The 18,790-nt window shown below is 39.0% G+C and overlaps 1 protein-coding gene across 1 annotated transcript; it reads right to left on the bottom strand.

The window, feature by feature from the left end:
* Positions 1-793: 793 nt before the first annotated feature.
* LOC148347664 (glutamate dehydrogenase, mitochondrial) lies at positions 794-18,138 on the bottom strand. Its single transcript, XM_088322942.1, has 13 exons — positions 17,595-18,138; positions 13,313-13,393; positions 12,245-12,300; positions 11,973-12,036; positions 10,354-10,448; positions 7,346-7,525; positions 4,520-4,657; positions 4,249-4,386; positions 3,116-3,196; positions 2,907-3,030; positions 2,710-2,801; positions 1,429-1,491; positions 794-1,350 (listed from the first exon to the last, which is right to left on the bottom strand). The coding sequence occupies exons 1-13, from the start codon at positions 17,995-17,997 to the stop codon at positions 1,231-1,233; spliced, it is 1,635 nt and encodes a 544-aa protein (XP_088179068.1). The 5' UTR covers positions 17,998-18,138; the 3' UTR covers positions 794-1,230.
* Positions 18,139-18,790: the final 652 nt, after the last annotated feature.

The raw sequence follows: 18,790 nt of genomic DNA, 5'->3' as shown, positions 1-18,790 counted from the left end.
AATTAAAAATCATAAAAAAACATGTATCCAAACAAATAATGATCCAATTGTGGAGATAATAAAGATCAGTGAAAATTAAGCTAAATATAACATTTACAAACTGTACCTTCCAGCAGACACTGGTACACCATTTCCGTATATCGCAATCGTTTCCTTCTTCGACTCGATCGTTGTTACCGTTTTCCACTCTTCTTCCACCCTTATAACAAATTTTCATGGCGCCTGTTTTTATGAGTGGATGAAGGAAATGAAACCAACAAAAACTCCAATAAAATGAGTTGTGGTCCCTCTCAAACATGCTGATTGTTACTTTTCAGTCACAAGTAATCGAGCAGAGCATTATCACCACCTACTGTGCAATCGACCCTTTGTTTTTTCTTCTATTATTTTGCCAAGGCAAAGGCCTGTGACCCACTGAAAATGAAGCTGTGACCCACCACTTGAGAGACAATGCTCTATATTGCTCTAAAATATTTTGTAAGGCATCATAATAACCGCGTAACGAATGATTACAAAAGAAATACGAAAGTTGAGTCCTTAAAAATAGCAAAATGATTTATTATTACCACCTTTTATGTTTATTTTATTATTATTATCATCATCATTAAAGCTTTATGGTGTAATACTTTAAAATCAGAGTATCTGTATAAGTACAGTAAGTCCGAAGCAAAGTGGTATTGAATATCCCCTATTGTTTCTTTAAACATATTGTAAACGCTTACTATGAGTATAAGTTTCGTTGCAATTATAATGATCAGGTGTTTATTTAACAAAATAAAAGTCAAACGCAAAGGAGGATTTAACATTTTATTGTGTTCTGAAAAACAAAACGACAGAAAAATGGAAACAAAAAAAAATCCTCTAAGATAACTTGAAAATGAGGACGTGAACGGTTACAATAGACGGACGGAGACAGCTGAAGAAAAGCTGCTGTAAAAAAAAAAAATCTGCGATTTAAGGGAAACAGGGGACAAAATCACTTAAGGGGCAAAACTTAACATTTCTTTTATTTTCTTGATTTGAGATCCCGTCTTTTCAAGCATTAAGGCATCATCAGTGCTCATTGCAGCCAGCAGGGGGCGCATTGCACTGCAGTCAAAAAAATGACACCAGATTTTGTTCTGAGGAGCTTTTTTTCGTCTGCTTTTTCGGGTAAACGAGCAAGTTGGCAAAGACGCCGATATGTTCTCAAGGCTGTGAAAAGGGGAAGTTTGGGAGGGGGAAGAGCATTTATGTGAAGGTGAGGCCGGCCTCGTTGTACACCTTGAACACCTTCTCGATGGCGTTGACGTATGCAGCCGTCCGCAGGTCCAGGCCCAGGTTGTACTTGCTTGCCGTGCGCATGATTTGCTGAAAAAACGGATACCGCGAGGGTATTTATTTAACAGTCAACATAGTGTATGAAGTAAATAACGAAACATTGCCTACCCGGGCGGATCTCTCCATGGTGTAGGCCAATCCGGAGTGAACAATGTCCTTCTCGGAGGCACCCTGCAACCCAAACATGGAAATTCTAAGAATTATGTAGCCCCTTGGTTCTCAATCAAGAGAACTAATAGCTTTGCTAGTATTTCAAAGCACTTCAGATTGAGTTTTTCCTTGCCCTAAAGTAGGTTTTAGATCAGGGGATGGTGTCCTTATAGTCTGTGCAGCCCTTTGAGACTCTCTGTGATTAAGGGCATCACAAATAAACATTACTTGACTTGACATTACTTTAAAAAACAGATACCCTTCAAACTAAAGGAAAAATATTCTACCTGTCCCAAATCTAAAGAACAAGACAGAAGTCGTAAAATGAGCAGAATTATCTGCCATTTACCAGATTAATATTCATAGTATATATAAATTTTATAGGAAAGTAAAGCCCATTTTTAGTTTTTTTTTTCAATTGTATTTTCAAGAAAATCAAAGAAATTAGGTCCTTAAAGGTAAAATTGATCATTTTTATTTCATACATATATATTTTTGCGTTTAAGTAAAATAATACCCAGAAGTACTTTTCTATTTTGGGAATATATTGACTTATTTTATTGAAAGAAATATGACTAAATAAAGCCCTAACATTTCCACATTATGAACTACTTATGTTTATTTTAAAAATCATTTATTTCACTACAACCAATTCAGGTTATCCCCCTTCCCACTACCCGAAGATGCCTTGGAAGGACTCCGGCACCCCCGCCACCCTTGTGTGGATAAAAGGCACAAAGAATAGATGGATACATGGAATTATTTTACTATAGTTAGAAAAGATGCAATTGAAAAACCCTTTTTTTTCGTCATTTGTTCAGAAAATAAGTATAAATGTACAGTAACACTTTTCCCATTGAAAGTGGTTTTTAGACAATGCTTAAAAAGAAACTGCACACAAAATCTGCTTTGACAGCAGATGTCCAGTAGATGGCACTAATACACCATATTTAACCTATTAACATTGTCGATACAAAATAGAGCACAGTCTTCCTAGAAAATGTGTATTTTGTAATTTGCTATAAACCAGCTTAGTAAGCTATAAAACATCTGTGTTATTTGGTAGTAAGACTGTAGTGAGATCCATTACTTGGAAAGGGAGCAATATACGAAGTACTGGTTAGTGGGATTCTTATTTCACTGGGGTAGAACAGTAAAAATGGCTCAGTTTCACCATTTTTGGCAACTACAGTAACTTAAAAAAGGTGGATCTTGCAAGACCAGCTTTCTTTCACTCACAGCAACTCTGGCCTGGAAGTCCGCAGTCGGCACAATGGGGATGGGACCTCCCTGCTTGCCAAATTTCCTCTCCAGACTCTCCTGCACAGACACTGAAGGACAGAGAAACTTTGTTAAAGGACAACCATTTCTGCTAAAAAAACAACATATATTGGAGTTAGTCGCATTGAATGAGTAGATTTGAGCTTTGTCCTCACTGAGCAGGTGGTAGTTGGAGTCCCGCTCGTATTTGAAGGTCAGTCTTCCGTAGCTGACGTGGTTGAGATTCTTCAGCCACTCGAAATAGGAAACTGTCACACCGCCGGCATTCAGGTACATGTCCTGCAGGGGGAGCCACCGTCAAAATCTTCCGCCGTGCCGCTGAATATTCAATTTCAAATGAGGGATATCCTCGGGGAGGACTTACAGGGATCACCATAACGTTGTTAGCCAGGAAGACCTTGTCGGCGTCAGGGGTTGTGGGACCGTTGGCTCCCTCTGCGATGATCTGGAGGACAAGAACAAAAAATAGTAGTGTTTAGTGAAGACTTCTGGCAAGAAACAAATTAAGCAATGTTCAGCGATCCTTAAAAGGACAAGGAGGTGAGGGGGACTTGTACTTTCGTGAGACTTATAAGTAGAATTATTGAGACATTATTATATAATTGAGTTTTAAATTTGTATTACCAGTACTGCATGTCATTTCACATGTTGTTTTCACACTAAACCACAAGAGGGCACTCTAAGCCTGTATTGATAATTTCAACCTTGCCCTGTTGTGGGTGGGAATATTTTTCGAAGTTGCAGGAGTTGTTTAGCGGTAAAAGTGACACAGAGCATGACTAATTCATTGGTTTAGTCATATGGCGTGAAGCTGATAGTTTGGTAAATTTGCTCTTTGTGTAAATAGTTATCTGAATAACTCCAAATATGTTACGTTATTACCGAGATATTTGAGCGTGTCGAAGATATGCACACGTATGTGTAATGTTAGCATGTCGCACACTTATTCAGCCAGTTGTTTACCATTTTATTTGTATTTAAAATTGCCTTTTAATATGACATGTATGTTTTTGGTGGTGTATTTTATCCAATAAATGTGCCTAAAAATCTGACTTATACTCCAGGCGCAACTTAGCTGTTTTTTCCTTCTTAATTATGCTTTTTGTGGCTGGTGCAACTTATAATTTGGAGCCTTTTACTCATAAAAAAAAAACAAAGCTAGCACAGAAAATGCACTTTTCGATTGAAATCAACAATTGCAAATACTGATCTGAAAAATCGCAATTGTTTTTTTTTTTTCTAAAATAGCACAGTACTAATGCCAACCCTAGTTTTGTATTATCAATAAAAGTACTGTTTGCAATAATTCTGGGTTTCGGTAATGCTGTTTTTACTTGATTATAAAGAAATAAATTGCGGGAATCAGCCTACGGTGGGATGTATCAGCAGAACTATCCGCTGGCTACTTAGCTGTTCTTAAGGGTCTACATATGGGCACCACAATGGTAACCCAATTTATATGATGAACATAATGAATAAAGGGTTAGTGGTGTTCACCTTGGCCTTGATCCTGGGTGCATTGTCACGTTTTAGCTGCTTCTCCCCAGCAGCCGGGATCAAGATGTGGCAGTCACCTTCCAGAATGTTTCCCTCGTAAGGTTTGGCGCCCGGGAAGCCCACGATGGTGCCGTGTTGCTGTCAGGGAGAAGCACGACCAGAAAAAGTTGAAGTAAGGGTCACGTTGTCATGGCGATCGGGTGACACTCGAGTTGTATTTTGAGACGTGAAAACAAGACTGGCAGGAAGGGAAGGAAGGGCAGGGGCTCACCAGTTTGTAGTCCTCCAGCTGCTTGGGGTCGATGCCGTCCGGGTTGTATATGGCACCGTCGATTTCACCCACGCCCACGCACTTGGCGCCGTACCTGTGCAGGTACCTCATGGAGTGCAGACCCACGTTGCCAAAGCCCTGAAGCACACAAAAGGGACAATCGTTTGGAAGAATGTACTAAATTTATGCCTGGATAACACACATTTTCTTTTACCTAAAAGTCTGGGTGCACGTTATTCATGAGGTTTTACGGTATTTGTACAATTAATGATCAGTCAAAACATTTCGTAATAGGATTCAAACCCAGGTCACAGCTGTGAGATCGCAGAGTGTTAACCACTAGATCACCAATTATAAGTGTTAACATAGAAAAGGGCATTTGATTTGATCCCATTATCACACTTTTACTCACAGTACCAGAGATGAAAGTTAAAGAATGGGGAGAAAAAATGTCCAGAAGAATATAAATGAACACAAAAAAGGTAGACAACTTTTTAGTGTAGCCAATAATGAATCTGACATTCAATGACATCAATATAAATTCATAGTAAATAGGGCAGCACGGCGGCGCAGTAGTTAGCGCATGTGCAGCACAATTCATGTCTTGTGAACCTCCTTGCATGGGTTCAAATCCAGCTCCAGACTTCTCCTGTGCGGAGTTTGTATGTTCTCCCCGTGCTTGCGTGGGGTTTCCTCCGGGCACTCCGGTTTCCTCCCACATTCCAAAAACATGCATTTCAGGTTAATTGGCCGGTCCAAATTGTCTGTGAATGAGCGAGTGAGTAGTCTGTCCCCGTGTGCCCTGCGATTGGCTGGCAACCAGTTCAGGGTGTCCTCTGCCCACTGCCCGATGATTGCTGGGATGGGCTCCAGCACCCCTGCGACCCTACAGAGGATAAGCCGTGTAGCTAATGAGATGAGTAAATGTAATATTGGTATTATGTTCCAAGTTTACGTTTGATTGAATTATTTAATCATAGCCACATGTATTCAATAACTGTTCTCACTCGAAATGCTTAGTCTGAGCTGAGAAAAAGTGAAAATAATTTTATACTGATTTGTAATTTTTAAAAAAATCAGTACAAGGAAATACGGTAGTTAAAAGACTGAAAGCACAAAATCTTTGTTGACATTCCTTTAATGCTCCGACTTCTCTCATTGTAATAAGACATCTTGAAAGAAAGCAATTATTACAAAGAGCCATAATTACACAACTAATGTCTCATGTGAACAGCAAAATATAATTAAGATTAGATGATATTAAAGTCAAAAGGCTATGGTAATGCTTATCCCTCGTGTTGTCCTCATTTTAAGGACCATATTTGTAGTTTTTTTTTTTTTTATAGCGCTTACCGGTAAAAACATTTTAATTTTTTTATACTGTTGGGACCAGTTTAGAAAATGTCTTTTAAAGTTTAATGAAATATAATTTTGGGGTTTTTACCAAGAGAGTGTTGGGTCATTTTGACCCAAGGACAGCAAAAGTGTTACGTGACAGTCTTACTTGGTTTTGTAGAAAAAAAAAAAAAAAAAAAAAAAGGTACCCACCAAAATTATGAGGTAAAAATCTAATAAAATAATAACAGTTATGAAAAGAATTGTTGACAGATAACATTTTTACTAAGCAAAAAAAATGCTTACATTTTCCTATATTTTTACTTATTTCTTTTTACTGTGGTTGGTGATTCGTGCTTACAGTGGCATATTCCGTAAGAACTACAACTGCCCAAAAATATTTTAAAACTTGGGTTAAAAAAAAGAAGGCAAAATGCTTGTTGGGTAAACAAAATGAGAAAAATACCCTTTAAAACAAAAGCTAAAATATACAAGTTGAATTATACCAAAACAAGAAAATAAATCATGTTGAAATGACTAATTATAGTCAAATGAAAATATTCCAGGTTTTTAAGAGAGTAAATTATTATATTTTAAAGAAAGCCCATATTTAAATAATAAATAAAAAAAAACAAGCATAGTAAAATACAATTATTCAATGAGCAGTTTTATCTATATTTTTAGATTTGAGTAATATAAAACAAAAAATGAGCAAAAATATTTTACAAAGAAAAAAGAACATTTTTTTATGGTAAAATGGAAATAAAATAAAAATTAAAAAAGTAATGCAAAATGAGCAAAACTATCAATTATATTAAAAAGTAAAATAATATTATTTGGGAGAAAGTCAAATAATGAAACTTAAATTGAGCAAACAAACCTGATAACAGACACAGGTTTAATTATTTTCTTTTTTCAACATTTTCTTATTCAAATTCATTTTGTCAATGTTTACACATTTTATTTTAGAGTTTAAATGTAATAACTATACAACATAAAACGGGAAAAAAAATCAAGTCAAGTCATGTTTATAGCCCTTAATCACAAGGAATCTCAATGGGCTGCACAAAAACTACAAAGGCGGAATCAGGCTGTGGAAATCAAAGAAGAAACAGCGTGAAAACGGAGATTAATAATCTGCCGGCTAAACCCCTGCGAAGATGTAATCTGTGTCCGTCACAATCCTCGCACAATCATTGGCAATGGTGAAGGATTAGCCTTTCGATCCTAAACTGCGCCAACGTTCGGTACTCTAGAAGTAAAATGAAAGATGTCGACGAGTGCATCTTTAGCAAAAACTGTTTGACCTGCAAGATTCGCTTCCTCTTTCCTACCAACCGCCATTACTTCTCATGTCTTTTTGGCGGGCGTTGGAAAGAAATAAGTAAAATCGATGACATCACGGCTAGGCTGTGACAGATGGTGCAACCCTGATTGCATAGTGCATCTAATGCCTTCATCATGCTCATCCAGACTCTCGCGTGTGCTCACCTGGACGATGAAAGTCTTGTCCTTGAAACCGGGACTCAATCCCAGCATGCTCATGTAGGACGCCTCGTTGATGAAGTTCTCGATGCCGTGGAAGACTCCGCGACCGGTGGCCGAGATGCGGCCGTGGATGCCGCCCTGGCTGATGGGCTTGCCCGTTACGCAGGCGTGCGCGTTGATGTCCTGTCCCAAAAAGAAAGATTTATCGTGGTTGCCTGCAGTTGTGTGTTAGCTGTGTACTGTTCTCTTCTGGGTGTCACTCTACACTTCCCAGAACACTTTCCTCTCAAGATACCCAACAGGAATGTGAAGCATTCTGACAGGCTGACTCAAGGTCATCTGGACTATGCTACGGGAGGACAACAACCAAAAGCCAGGGTTGGAAGGGTTGCTTTAAAATGTAATCCGATATAGGTTCTAGTTAATAGTTACCTTTTGAAAAAAGTAGTCAGTAACGTAATCTCAATACCTTAATATTGCAGAAATGTAACTTATTACTTAAAATTACTTTTGGATTACTCCAATATCAAATATGCTAAAAAAAGACAAAGTTAACATGATATTAATAAAATTACTACACTTTGTTTAAAATAAATGAAAAATGTAACCTTGAAAAGAATTGGAGGAAACCCAGGTCACGTAGTACCACAAAAAATGCTTTAATTTGGAACTATGTTGGGTTTTAGTTTATTTTAAGAACCCAATATTACAAAGTGTTAATTTTCTAAAAAGTCAAACTCTGGGATGTCTAGTATCCAAGACAATCATATTTACTAAACGTCCATGAATGCATCACTAGTGCGCGACTGCTCTGCCCTAGAAATTTCATTTTATTAGAAATAAAATACAGACAAAAAGAGAAGTGCTTTTACCTGCAACACAGTATCAGTTGGCCATCTGTACAATTACTACCACACGCGGGCGGCATCGCCGTCTCTCAATTGTCAGTGATTGAAATTATTACGTTTATGTACCGTAAACATAATTCTAAATAAATGTGTAATCCTGCAAAGTAATCCTTAGCCTAACTAAAAGTACCAGTAATTTGATTACCTTTTTTCTTCTGTAACGTAAGATTTTTCTAGTAAACTAATCACAAAACACCGTTAGATGTATTGTGTTACTCCACAACCCTGCAAAAGCCGAATGGGAGAGATTTCACGAGCTGCCTAAGAACATAGATGATCACAGGTTTGTGATCTCAAAACCCAAACGTTTTTAATTTACATCAATCAGTGTTTCCCAAACTCATTAGAGCAAAGGAACACTTTTTTTAATTGAAATATCTCGAGGCACAGTCAATCAAAAACATTTAAAAAAAAAAAAAAAAAAAAGATTAATTGATCTAATTATTTTCTGTTAGAATTTACTCAGACCTTTGCACTTGAAGAGAGTCACTAAGAATTCGATAGGAGCAGAGGGGTAAAACTGATTTTTTGAAGCCCTGACAACAGCCCACCCCCTTTCTAAATTGGAAACTTTCTTACTTTCTGCCACCATCTCATTGGGTTAAAGTCAGCAGTCTTAGTCAGCTCATTCATGATGTGTGTGCAAGTACATGCATTTCTTAGATGCGCTTGAATAAACCTTTTTCATCTTTTTGGGGTTTGGGTTGGCATTTAGACTCTCCCTGGACGAGGCCTTTTATTTCTTTCACCATTTTCTTGCTCCACTTAAAAAAAAAAAACCTGCGGGGACCTGCATGATGTCACTCTGTAGCGTTCCCCCTACCCCCAATCCTGATGTGTTCTGCCCAAAACAGCGTTGATAAAATTAAGATAAAAGCAAAGTGAAAAATAAAGCATAAGGGGTCTTTGAACTCGGTTAGGCATTGTTTAGTTGGATCTCTTAACCACTAGGGATGTAGGGGCAGCGTTTCCTGTGGTGTGTCTTGGGCAAGTATAGCCTGGTGGTGCCCATCCCACTCCAAGCCAACAATTGTTTCCACCCCATCTTGAACAAGGGACCTTACGCATGCGAGGCGAACGTGCTAACCACTGCACTACGGACATTAGCATATTACGCTAGGTCCCTGGATCAAGAGATGGATGGGCGCTACCAGGCCGTAGACCACAGGAAATGGTGCCCATTATAGAGAAAATATTTGACTTTAAACTTTTTAAAGACACATATGACGCACCCCACCTTTAAAAATGCATCCCATGCCAATTGTTTTATATTTTTTGCATATGTAGCGGGCATCTTAAAACCGGACCACAAATGGCCACAGGGATATAAATTTGGATATCGCTGGATCAAAACCTGAACCCCGTCATCAAACCATCTTCAAAGCCAGCAGGGACTTTAAACTCAACTTTGTCACCCTAACTTTTTCTAGAAACCACCAAAGGGAATTAACCTAATTTAACACTTTAGAACCCAAACACTTAACAAAACTGAACCCATACTAAATGTCTCTATACGTAACCCAAGGCAGTCTGTGTATACTATTATATATATAGTATAATCTTACTCAATGATTCAAACTTAAACAATGTTTTAAAATCACAATTTTAACCTAACTAAAATACCAGGCTTTGTCCCAGGATTGAAACCTATAGCTCGCTAATTTAATCCTACTTTTTAATACTAAAATGTAAAATAGTTTTCAGTAAAATATCGATATTTGTTTACAGAGTTTACTAAACTTGACATGCAACACTAACCTGTTCTTAAAGTATTCAAACCTAATTTGAAACCCTAACCCTCATTTGAAAACTTTAACACAATCAAACCTCTTAAACCTACCAATTTACCTAAAGTGTCTGTTTGCTTGAACTGTAATGTACAGTGAAAGCAAATACGTTTTGCATCACTAGTGCAACACTCCATTATTCACACATCATTAACTTGACAACAAGCGAGCTTGTTTTTTTCCTTTCAGTGGAGCGAGAAGAGAAGAGGAATGCTTTCTCTGGCAGGGAAGGGAGAGGCAGGAAGTTGCCGTCTCGATGTGACTCACTCCTTCCACTTTGCTTCTTGTTTACCCCAAAAGAAAAAAAGGGACTGACCGTATGCGCAATGGTGTTGGCATAGGTGTCGGCGATCCAGGACATTTCCCGCTCGCCCGTGCTCATGTCAGGAGCCGGGACGTCGATGCCAGGTCCTGGTCGGGAGAAAAATCATGACAGTCTTTATTATTTTGATCCTGGGTGGGCTGTTTGAAACACGAGCTTTCAGAGTTCAAAACTGGGCTAATGTATAATATGTTCCGGGATATGATCCAAAACTTGGGCGGGGTGGCAAAAATGAGAGGGGGAGGGGCCTTTCCCCTCTGTGTGGAAAGTTTTGCCAGCAGGCTGCACAAAATGCCCTCATCCAAGAGTTTTTTTTCATGACCCGCAGAATGAAGATTTCACATCTAAATGGAAGTCATTGGACCTTCCCGTGTCCTAAAAAAGCTATATTTGCTAAGTCATTATGTATTGATCCATAAACAAAACAAAAAAATAATCGTCAACTATCAGCATTAACATGCAACCTGTGAAGTCAACTAATTTTCATAAATTATTTTGAGAAAACAAGATATGCGTCCAATTACCCTTAGGTTGATAGTTTGATATTAAAGTTAAAGGGACCGTGTGTATTATTTGACCACAAGATGTTGCCAATGAGTGCTAAAAAGCACAAGGAAGAATATAAAATACGGAGACTGAAAGTGACCAATACACAATATTTTATTTCACTTTTTTTGCCCAGGCCTTTTGAGGTTTTGGGGTACCTGTAGTAGTAAGATGGAGGCAATTATGTCATTTCCCTCTAGGTAAGGCTTATGTTACATGAAATAAACAATAATTTCTCGATCTAGAAGTATTGTTTTAATAAATGATAGTTCATGTGTTTTTACTAATCATTAAAATTCAAAGTGTTAATTGCTATATGCACAGTAAATAACCACAATTCCCTGCACAATGCAATACTTACTTTGCTGTCCACACAGTTGCCAGCGTAATAATAGAAACTATATTCATGTATATATGAAAGAATATTACGAATATTAAAAAGATAAAAATATGAAATTAACTCAGGAAGAGTTAAAAGCAGTATATTGTTTTTAATAACCAATATTTTTAACCACTGAATATTACAAAGTCTGTCTAAAGGGGCGGGTGGTAAATTACCATAATAAAAATGCAATAAAAAAATAAAAATATTTGTTAAGGATTTAAAACCATTTCTCAAATTGTATTTGCAGAGGGAAGGGAAGTTTGTGAATTAGTGGTTTTGGTGTTTATGTAGCAAAATTAGGTTTATTTGATGGTGTCTCTCAATTTTATTTGGACTAAATTAAGACATGGCATTTTTACCACTATGAGGTGCTGAATAATACACTGTCCTTTTAAGGGCAGCTCTAGGGGATTATGAATTAATTATTTACCGGTTAATTTATTTTCATATTCATTCTTAATATTTTCTATTTTTATATCATATTGTGATAGGAATTAAAAAACGATATTTGAGAACAGTGGAATGTTTTCATCAGAACTTTTTTGTGGAAAAGCTGTTTTGGGCTAAACTCACTTAGACCCCATTTTCCTCAGCCCCCAAAATAAATTAGTTTTGAGCCTCACATTTGACCCAAAGTAACCTCCGCAGGAAAAAAAGCTTGATGTTTAGGAACGTTGCTCACCAATAAAACCCTTCTTGGCCAGCTCAATGGTGAATCTCCTAGTGATCTTCTCCAGCTCGTTGTCCTACGGAGAAAATTTAAACAGTGATGTCATTGTTTAGCAAAGCTTAGAAACACTTAGATTTTTCAACGTTGATCCCTGCGTGCATATTCAAACTAATATATGTTGTTTCTTTGCTAGTTTGAGAAAGACGATTTTTTCCCCCTCTGAGTCTTATTTCGCTCAAAGGAAAATTTTCTGTGGTGTAGCAAGGCCGTGGCGTATGACTCACAGAGTAATTCCTGGGGTTGATCTTGACTCCAGCTTTAGCTCCTCCAAACGGCACATCTGGCGAAGGGAAACAAGGCTAAGTAAGACTAAAGTATTCTAGAAAGGAACAGATTGAAAACAATACCTCCGAAAGAAACTCAAGTCATCTACTATCTTGATGTTAAATTTTATTTGACTAACTGTCGAACCACAAGGAACAAAGAAAAGCATTTGAAATATTTTTGTATTAATATCTTCATTAGTAAACTTCTGCTCACCACTGATGCATTCCGAAGCAGTTACTAGCATTATCAGACCGCTTTAACAACAACAACACTATCATCGCCAACAACAGTAACCTGTATCCACAAGCCATCACCAGCATTATCAGGAAGCTTTGGTGATACTTACGCTAGCGTTAGCAGTTAGCATCGGCAACAGCAGTTGCAAGCATTAAGGGTTAGCGCCAAGGATCCAAACATTAATACAAAAGCTCTGTTTGGATTGAACATCATCTTTCAGACCTGATCAAGAGAATCCTCGGATTTTAAAAAGGTCTACGTTGAAATTGATTCTTAGTCAATATCACTCAAAAAGAAGGTGCACATTAAAAACCTGCTGTTAATGCAAGTGTCCAGCAGATGGTAGTAATGCACCATAAATAACAGAGGAACAGTCAACATTGTCAATACAAAAATGACAATTGCTCGTTTTTTTCCCCGTTTTAGTAGTTTTCATTGAAAATGCCTTTTTGTAATTTGCTATAAACCGGCGAAGTAAATTACGTGAATTTTGCAGCACAGAATAGATAAAAAGAAAATGAACATATTCATTCGTGCTGATTCTTGGGACAAATTTAGATATACTTGATTTCTGAAATGTTAAGTGAAATTTTTAGTTTATTGTGTTTATTACTTTAATTCAAATTGAATTCTAAAGATCAAAATATGTGAGATATTTAATAAAGATACAATCTCATTTAAGGTATATGGCAAAATGAAATACAGTGTAATTTGGGGGCTTATTTTACAGTGCTTCACTTTTTTCATGAAACTTCATTGGTATGCTTGCCAAACTTGATCAAACTCACCCACAACGGCGCATTTATATGTCATCAAAGAGGCCAGAGCTTTCACCTCATCCACAGACACCTCGGTGCTGTAACGGATACCTGGGAGGAAAAAAAAAATAATGGTTGACATGCCTGAATCTTACAACCAAAATGTCCTCAATATTTTTCGAAGGAAATCGGATGACGGATTGTGAAGTCGGATGAATATGGCTTTGTTGTTTACATGCCATTTTTAGCGTATGATCTCCCACATCGGTTGCAGGTCAACCGACCACATCAGTGAGCACCCCACTGAGCCAATCGGGGGCCTCCATTTTACGGGGCTGTAAAACACTCCCACGGCTCATCTGGTTTATGTTCGTCTCAGCAGACAACAAAAGGATCACGCTACATTTATTAGGGTTTAGTATTGCCACCACAATCTTTCATGTGATTTGCACGATTGAACAGAAAAAAACAAAAACAAAAAATACCCAACTGAAAAACAAATATCTTTCACTGAGCGGATGCTTTCCGAACATCAGCTGAGCTACATGGGCGGTAAGGACAATCCCGAGCTTGTGATCAAATTATAAAGACTTGGAAAAGAAGCCGCAGGGAACCCATCCCCCAGCCTGCTTTTTCATTTCTCCGCAGCGACATTGACGTCATGCTAGCAAAGGCCGCATTCAAAGCATATATTCGCTTCCACTTCCACTGTACTTTGGATTATACGAGTGGAGGTTTAACTCTCTTGAAAGTTTTGTCTTCTTCATGACTGAAAAAGCTTTGAGATTGAGATTTGACATTGACAGCTTGCAGCTACAACAAATTCAGCAGCACGCGTGCTTTCTGGGGGCCGGGAGGAGGGATCACATTACACCAGTTTTAAAATTGATCCATTGGTTCCCTGTGCGTTTCAGGATCGGTTTCAAAGTGATTTTATTAGTTTTTTTTAATGTCTTAACAATCTTGGGCCATCTCATCTGTGTATTTTGCTTATGTTACCTGAGGGGCTCTAGCAGCAGTTTGTCAACTGTTCCTAGACTGAGGACCAAAACCTACGTCATGATCAGCCGGAGAACACTAGGTTAGCGGGGACCCTTGATATTTTTAAGAGGAGGCTCAAAACACACCTTTTTAATTGACCATTTGTATTTAGTTTGATTTGTTTAACTTCTAACCATTTACTGTAATACATTTAATGCTTTATTTCACATTTTTGTTCTAAAGTTGTTTTAAATTATCATTATTTAGGTGTTTCCACACGGGGTTAGAGCACACTGAGGTCATTTGCTGCCATCCCCTCCTAGTGTGAATAAGAGTCCCCCAGGTCCCATTCGTCACATGGTTAGTCTGTGCCTTGCCCCAATTATATTTTTTGTTATCATTCATTTTGTTTTTATTTTAACGATTGTGTGTGTGTCTGTGTATTACGTGTTCCGGATTGCTAGGTGGGGAAAAAGAAGGGGATTTTATCTTATTGTGCACTAAATGTTTACATACAGCATTTTTAATGGCAATTTATTGTCCAAAAAGTGTTTAACAAATTTAATTTGAGATGGTAGCAAAACGTTGGCGAGAAAGAAAGTAAAATTTATCTACCTAATCTAAATCTAAAACTACTTTACAAATCCCGATTTGGGAGTGTGTGTTTGCATGAGACTTATTGGCTTAGAAAAAGCTGAACCCACAATCATGAACATTTACTCAGTTGTACTCCAGGCCTCTGCGAATGTCCTTAACTAGGTTTAGTGTCGTGGGATACCACAAATACCAACAAAATTGATAAACATCTGCTTTCGTGTACAAGTATATCTGGAGCTGCATGCGGCTCTTTGGCGCTCACTTGTGGCTCCCTGGTGCTTTTTTTCCCAACAAACCATGACCCCAACAACCTCGCCCAAGTAGAATGCCCAGCTACGCAGAGCCGTTATGCTCGTTGGTGTTGAGAAAGTTTTGCTGTTAGTTGGACGGGTTCACTGTACTTGATGCGTCAAAAGTGGCCTTGAAAAAAGGGGCGGACCCAATAACACATTGAACTTTGGAGATCAACGTCAAGGGTCTCGGCACAACGTCAATCATTAAACCAGCTAGACTTCTTTGCAGATTACGCTGTGGATTTTACTCCGTTTGTGACATCAGCGCCTCAGGTTGCCTTTAGGAAGAAAGCAGCCCCACGAAAGAAGAAATACGGGCTACCCCAGAATAGTCTCAGAATCAAGCAGGTGCATGGGTGTTAACAGCGAGAACAGCCGACGGCCGCCATGATGGCATGCACAGTCTTACTACAGCAACCTCCCCCAACCAGTCACGGGCGAATGGCAATAGCTTGAAAAACAACCACCCCTCCCGGTTTGCCATACATCACGTCCCGCCTTGATGACAAACTACCCAGAATGCACCGAATGAAGGAGGAGTAGCTTTTGCACACCTACGTTAATGAAGCCTTGAACTTTACAGTGTCAATGGTGGATGTGTGCACATATAGGGCTGTTATAGTTTCAGACCAAAATGTAACAAAACATTAAAGGAAAAACATGCTATGAGTAAAAATAGAGATGTTCTTGTTTAGTTAATCAAAAACAATGTAAAACTCAAATGGCAATAGAACAAATAAAGCAATACAGTAAATATGTAAACTGTTTGCCGTCTAAAGTCCACCTTGGGGGCCATTTTTATTACAGTGTGTATTTTATGTAGCACTATCTAAATACCCTATATCAACACGTTACATTGGGTATTTATGTATTATATTCCTTTTACTTTATTATAGTTTTATTTTCAACACAAGGATACTGCTGGAAGTGTGAATTTCCCTACGGTGATGAATAAAGTATCTATCTATCATTTTAGAAATACAAATGTCTTTAATCTCTTTGATAACAATGTAGTAGACATTGTTTACAATAAGATTATTCATGGCACTCCATGATATAAAAGACTTAAAAGAGAAACAAAAGATAAAAAGAATGTTGGGATAAATAGGCAAACATACAAGATAGTGCTTGGAAACTGGCCTAAATTTTACTGCCCTGTGCCTTGTATTTCTACATTTCCACCTGCCCACAATGTTTTCTGATATTAAAGCTCAAACAAATAATATTAATGATCACACATAGGGAAGGTTGTTACCTGAAAACACAGAATTTGTAATGAATTATCTTGCTGTAGATTATTTATAGTTTCCTGCTGCCATGAGATCTAACAACTAGGAAGTGCCACAGGAAGCCCCTCACATCACTTCAACATACTGTAATTTATTAAAAAATGCAAGGGCCCCAAACACACTGTTAACCTGGGGCTAAAAAAGGTTTCCTCAAGAATATTTTTTGTGCGCCTGGTGTTCAGAAATGGGACAGACAGGGAATTTAATTTGATTAGCTGGTCGCAGAGGAGATATTGAGACACTATAAATGGCAGGTACTTAATTGAATTGGTCACTTGCTTGGATGTCTAAAAGAGAAGGAAAAAGGGGGGTGTCAATAGCAAAAGGGACTCTGGACTTTGGATTAGCAATTGCTATTCATTAATAGCCTCGTGGCAGGACAACAAGGGCTGGGTAGCCAGTCAGTCTTATTCAGCACTGACAAAATAAAGGTCTTTAATTCTAACATGCACAACTAATGTCAGGTATTAGGTAAATATTGTTAAGATTTGCAAACTGTTTAGCAAATGCATATCTTTAAGAGTAATGAATCACAGATAAGTGTCTAGACTAACTGAACTTTCACTAGAGATCAATATATACTGAGGGTTAGAGCTCGTTAAAACTAAAACAAAAAAAAACGGGTGGGATTTTTATTTTTGTATCAGAACTCTGCCTTTAAAGACACATTTCTGACTTTGATAAGATAACATCAAAGAGAGAACTGGCAGTGAAAAAAGATTCTGGAGGTAAACGTTACTTCTCAATTTAAGCCAAGAAAAGGAAAAGTCATGATTGCCTGGGTTTTTTTTTTTTACTTCTTCGTTTTCACCTATTGTTTTCTCCAAATATCAAATTTGTGATTGATTTCATCCTTGAAAAGGAAAATATGAAGGGTTCCACCATATCCAGATGAGGGCTGCTTTGACTAGTGCTAGCTTAAAACATGACATGTCAGCAGCTACATCGTTTGAAACCAAATTCATGTCGAAAAATGTGTAATAATCGAAGTAAGGAAGTCATTCAGAGTTATTGTCATAGTTGTTATAAAGTAACAGCGGATGTGTTCGCTCGTAAACCGCTATGTAATGCTAACGGAATGCTAAGCTAGCCTGCTAGCTTCCACCGAAAAGGCGCACCAGCCAACGCGGAGGTGACCGGGTGGATACTCGCCTCCCTTGCAGGGCGTCCGGTGCTGACTGTGCTGGGCACGATAGCCCTCCACCACCTCCCATTCGCCATTGTCGCGCTTGATGGGGAACGACACGCTCAGAACGTGATTACACGGCTTGATGATGCGCAGGATGCCCCGCACGCGATGCCGCTTCTGCTCGGGGGTCTCGCGGGTCCGTAGGTCCTCCACCAGCTTGTCCTCTACGATGGCGGCCCCGCGGTCAAAGAAGCCCTCCACCATACGGAAGAAGTTGGGGTCGTCCGGTTGTTGCTGGCTGGCCGCGTCCGCATAGTGGCGGACCCGCAGCAGGGCGGCGGACGCCGGCAGAGCCGCTTCCGCGCCACCTGAGGCCAGCGCACCGCACGCCGAGCGGCTCAGCAGCTCCCCGAAGTAGCGATACATGGTCGGGGTGTTTACGATCAGCGATGAAAAGAGGAAAAACGGGGAGACGAGAGGGCGAGTGGCTCCTCACCGAGTGGGTACCTCCGAGCGAGTGGGGAGTGACATAGTGGGCGGGCTGGGCTTTAAAAGGCCGCCCAACGCTGGTTGACACTTCCGAGGGGGCGCACGCGGAAGGAGGAGGACCCTGTCAGCCGTGCGCGCTCCCGCTCGCACCGCAGTTGACCGTCCGCGCTCCCGATTCTGCGTAGCAAATTCAAGCATCCGATTCTGCAAAATCCAAACCCAATTAAAACGCGATTTCTTTGAAACATAATAACGGGGAACCTTAGTTTTCCCCAGCGTGCTTTGCAAAGTGTGCGCCCCTGACTCTGCAGCGGAAATTCAAGTGCCCTATACAGCAAAAAGTCCGAGTACAAATAAACAAATGCTCACATTAATTCCAGCCTGGTCATCGACATGTCCGATTCCTTTTCAAGGTTTTTTTTTTCATTTTCCTCATGCAGAGGTTTTACATTTTCCTTGCCCTCATGCAGGTTTTAGATCAGGGGAAGATGTAATACTATTCTGTGCAGCCGTTTGAGACTTCTTGTACGAGCTATAGTCAAGTCAAGTCATATTTATTTGTATAGCCCTTAATCACAAAGAGTCTCAAAGGGCTGCACGGATTATTGCAAACCACAGACTATACTACACCATCCCTTGATCTAAAACATGACTTAGAGGACAGGTAAAGAAAACTTTATACAAGAAATTTACACACACTTCTATTCTATAGCTTTTGAATGACCAACAG

The sequence above is a fragment of the Urocampus carinirostris genome, chromosome 19, assembly GCF_059441175.1.
Source record: "Urocampus carinirostris isolate Australia breed hairy pipefish chromosome 19, RoL_Ucar_1.0, whole genome shotgun sequence".
NCBI lineage: Eukaryota > Metazoa > Chordata > Actinopteri > Syngnathiformes > Syngnathidae > Urocampus > Urocampus carinirostris.
The sequence above is the reverse complement of the archived record's forward strand: the minus strand, read 5'-3'. Positions and strand labels throughout refer to the sequence as shown.

Coding starts and splice junctions, on each gene's coding strand:
- LOC148347664 (XM_088322942.1), bottom strand. CDS start 17,997: ATGTATCGCTACTTCGGGGAGCTGCTGAGCCGCTCGGCGTGCGGTGCG. Junction 12,301..13,312: donor ATATAAATGCGCCGTTGTGG/GTGAGTTTGATC, acceptor TCCCTTCGCCAG/ATGTGCCGTTTGGAGGAGCT. Junction 3,197..4,248: donor CACCCAGGATCAAGGCCAAG/GTGAACACCACT, acceptor CTTGTCCTCCAG/ATCATCGCAGAGGGAGCCAA.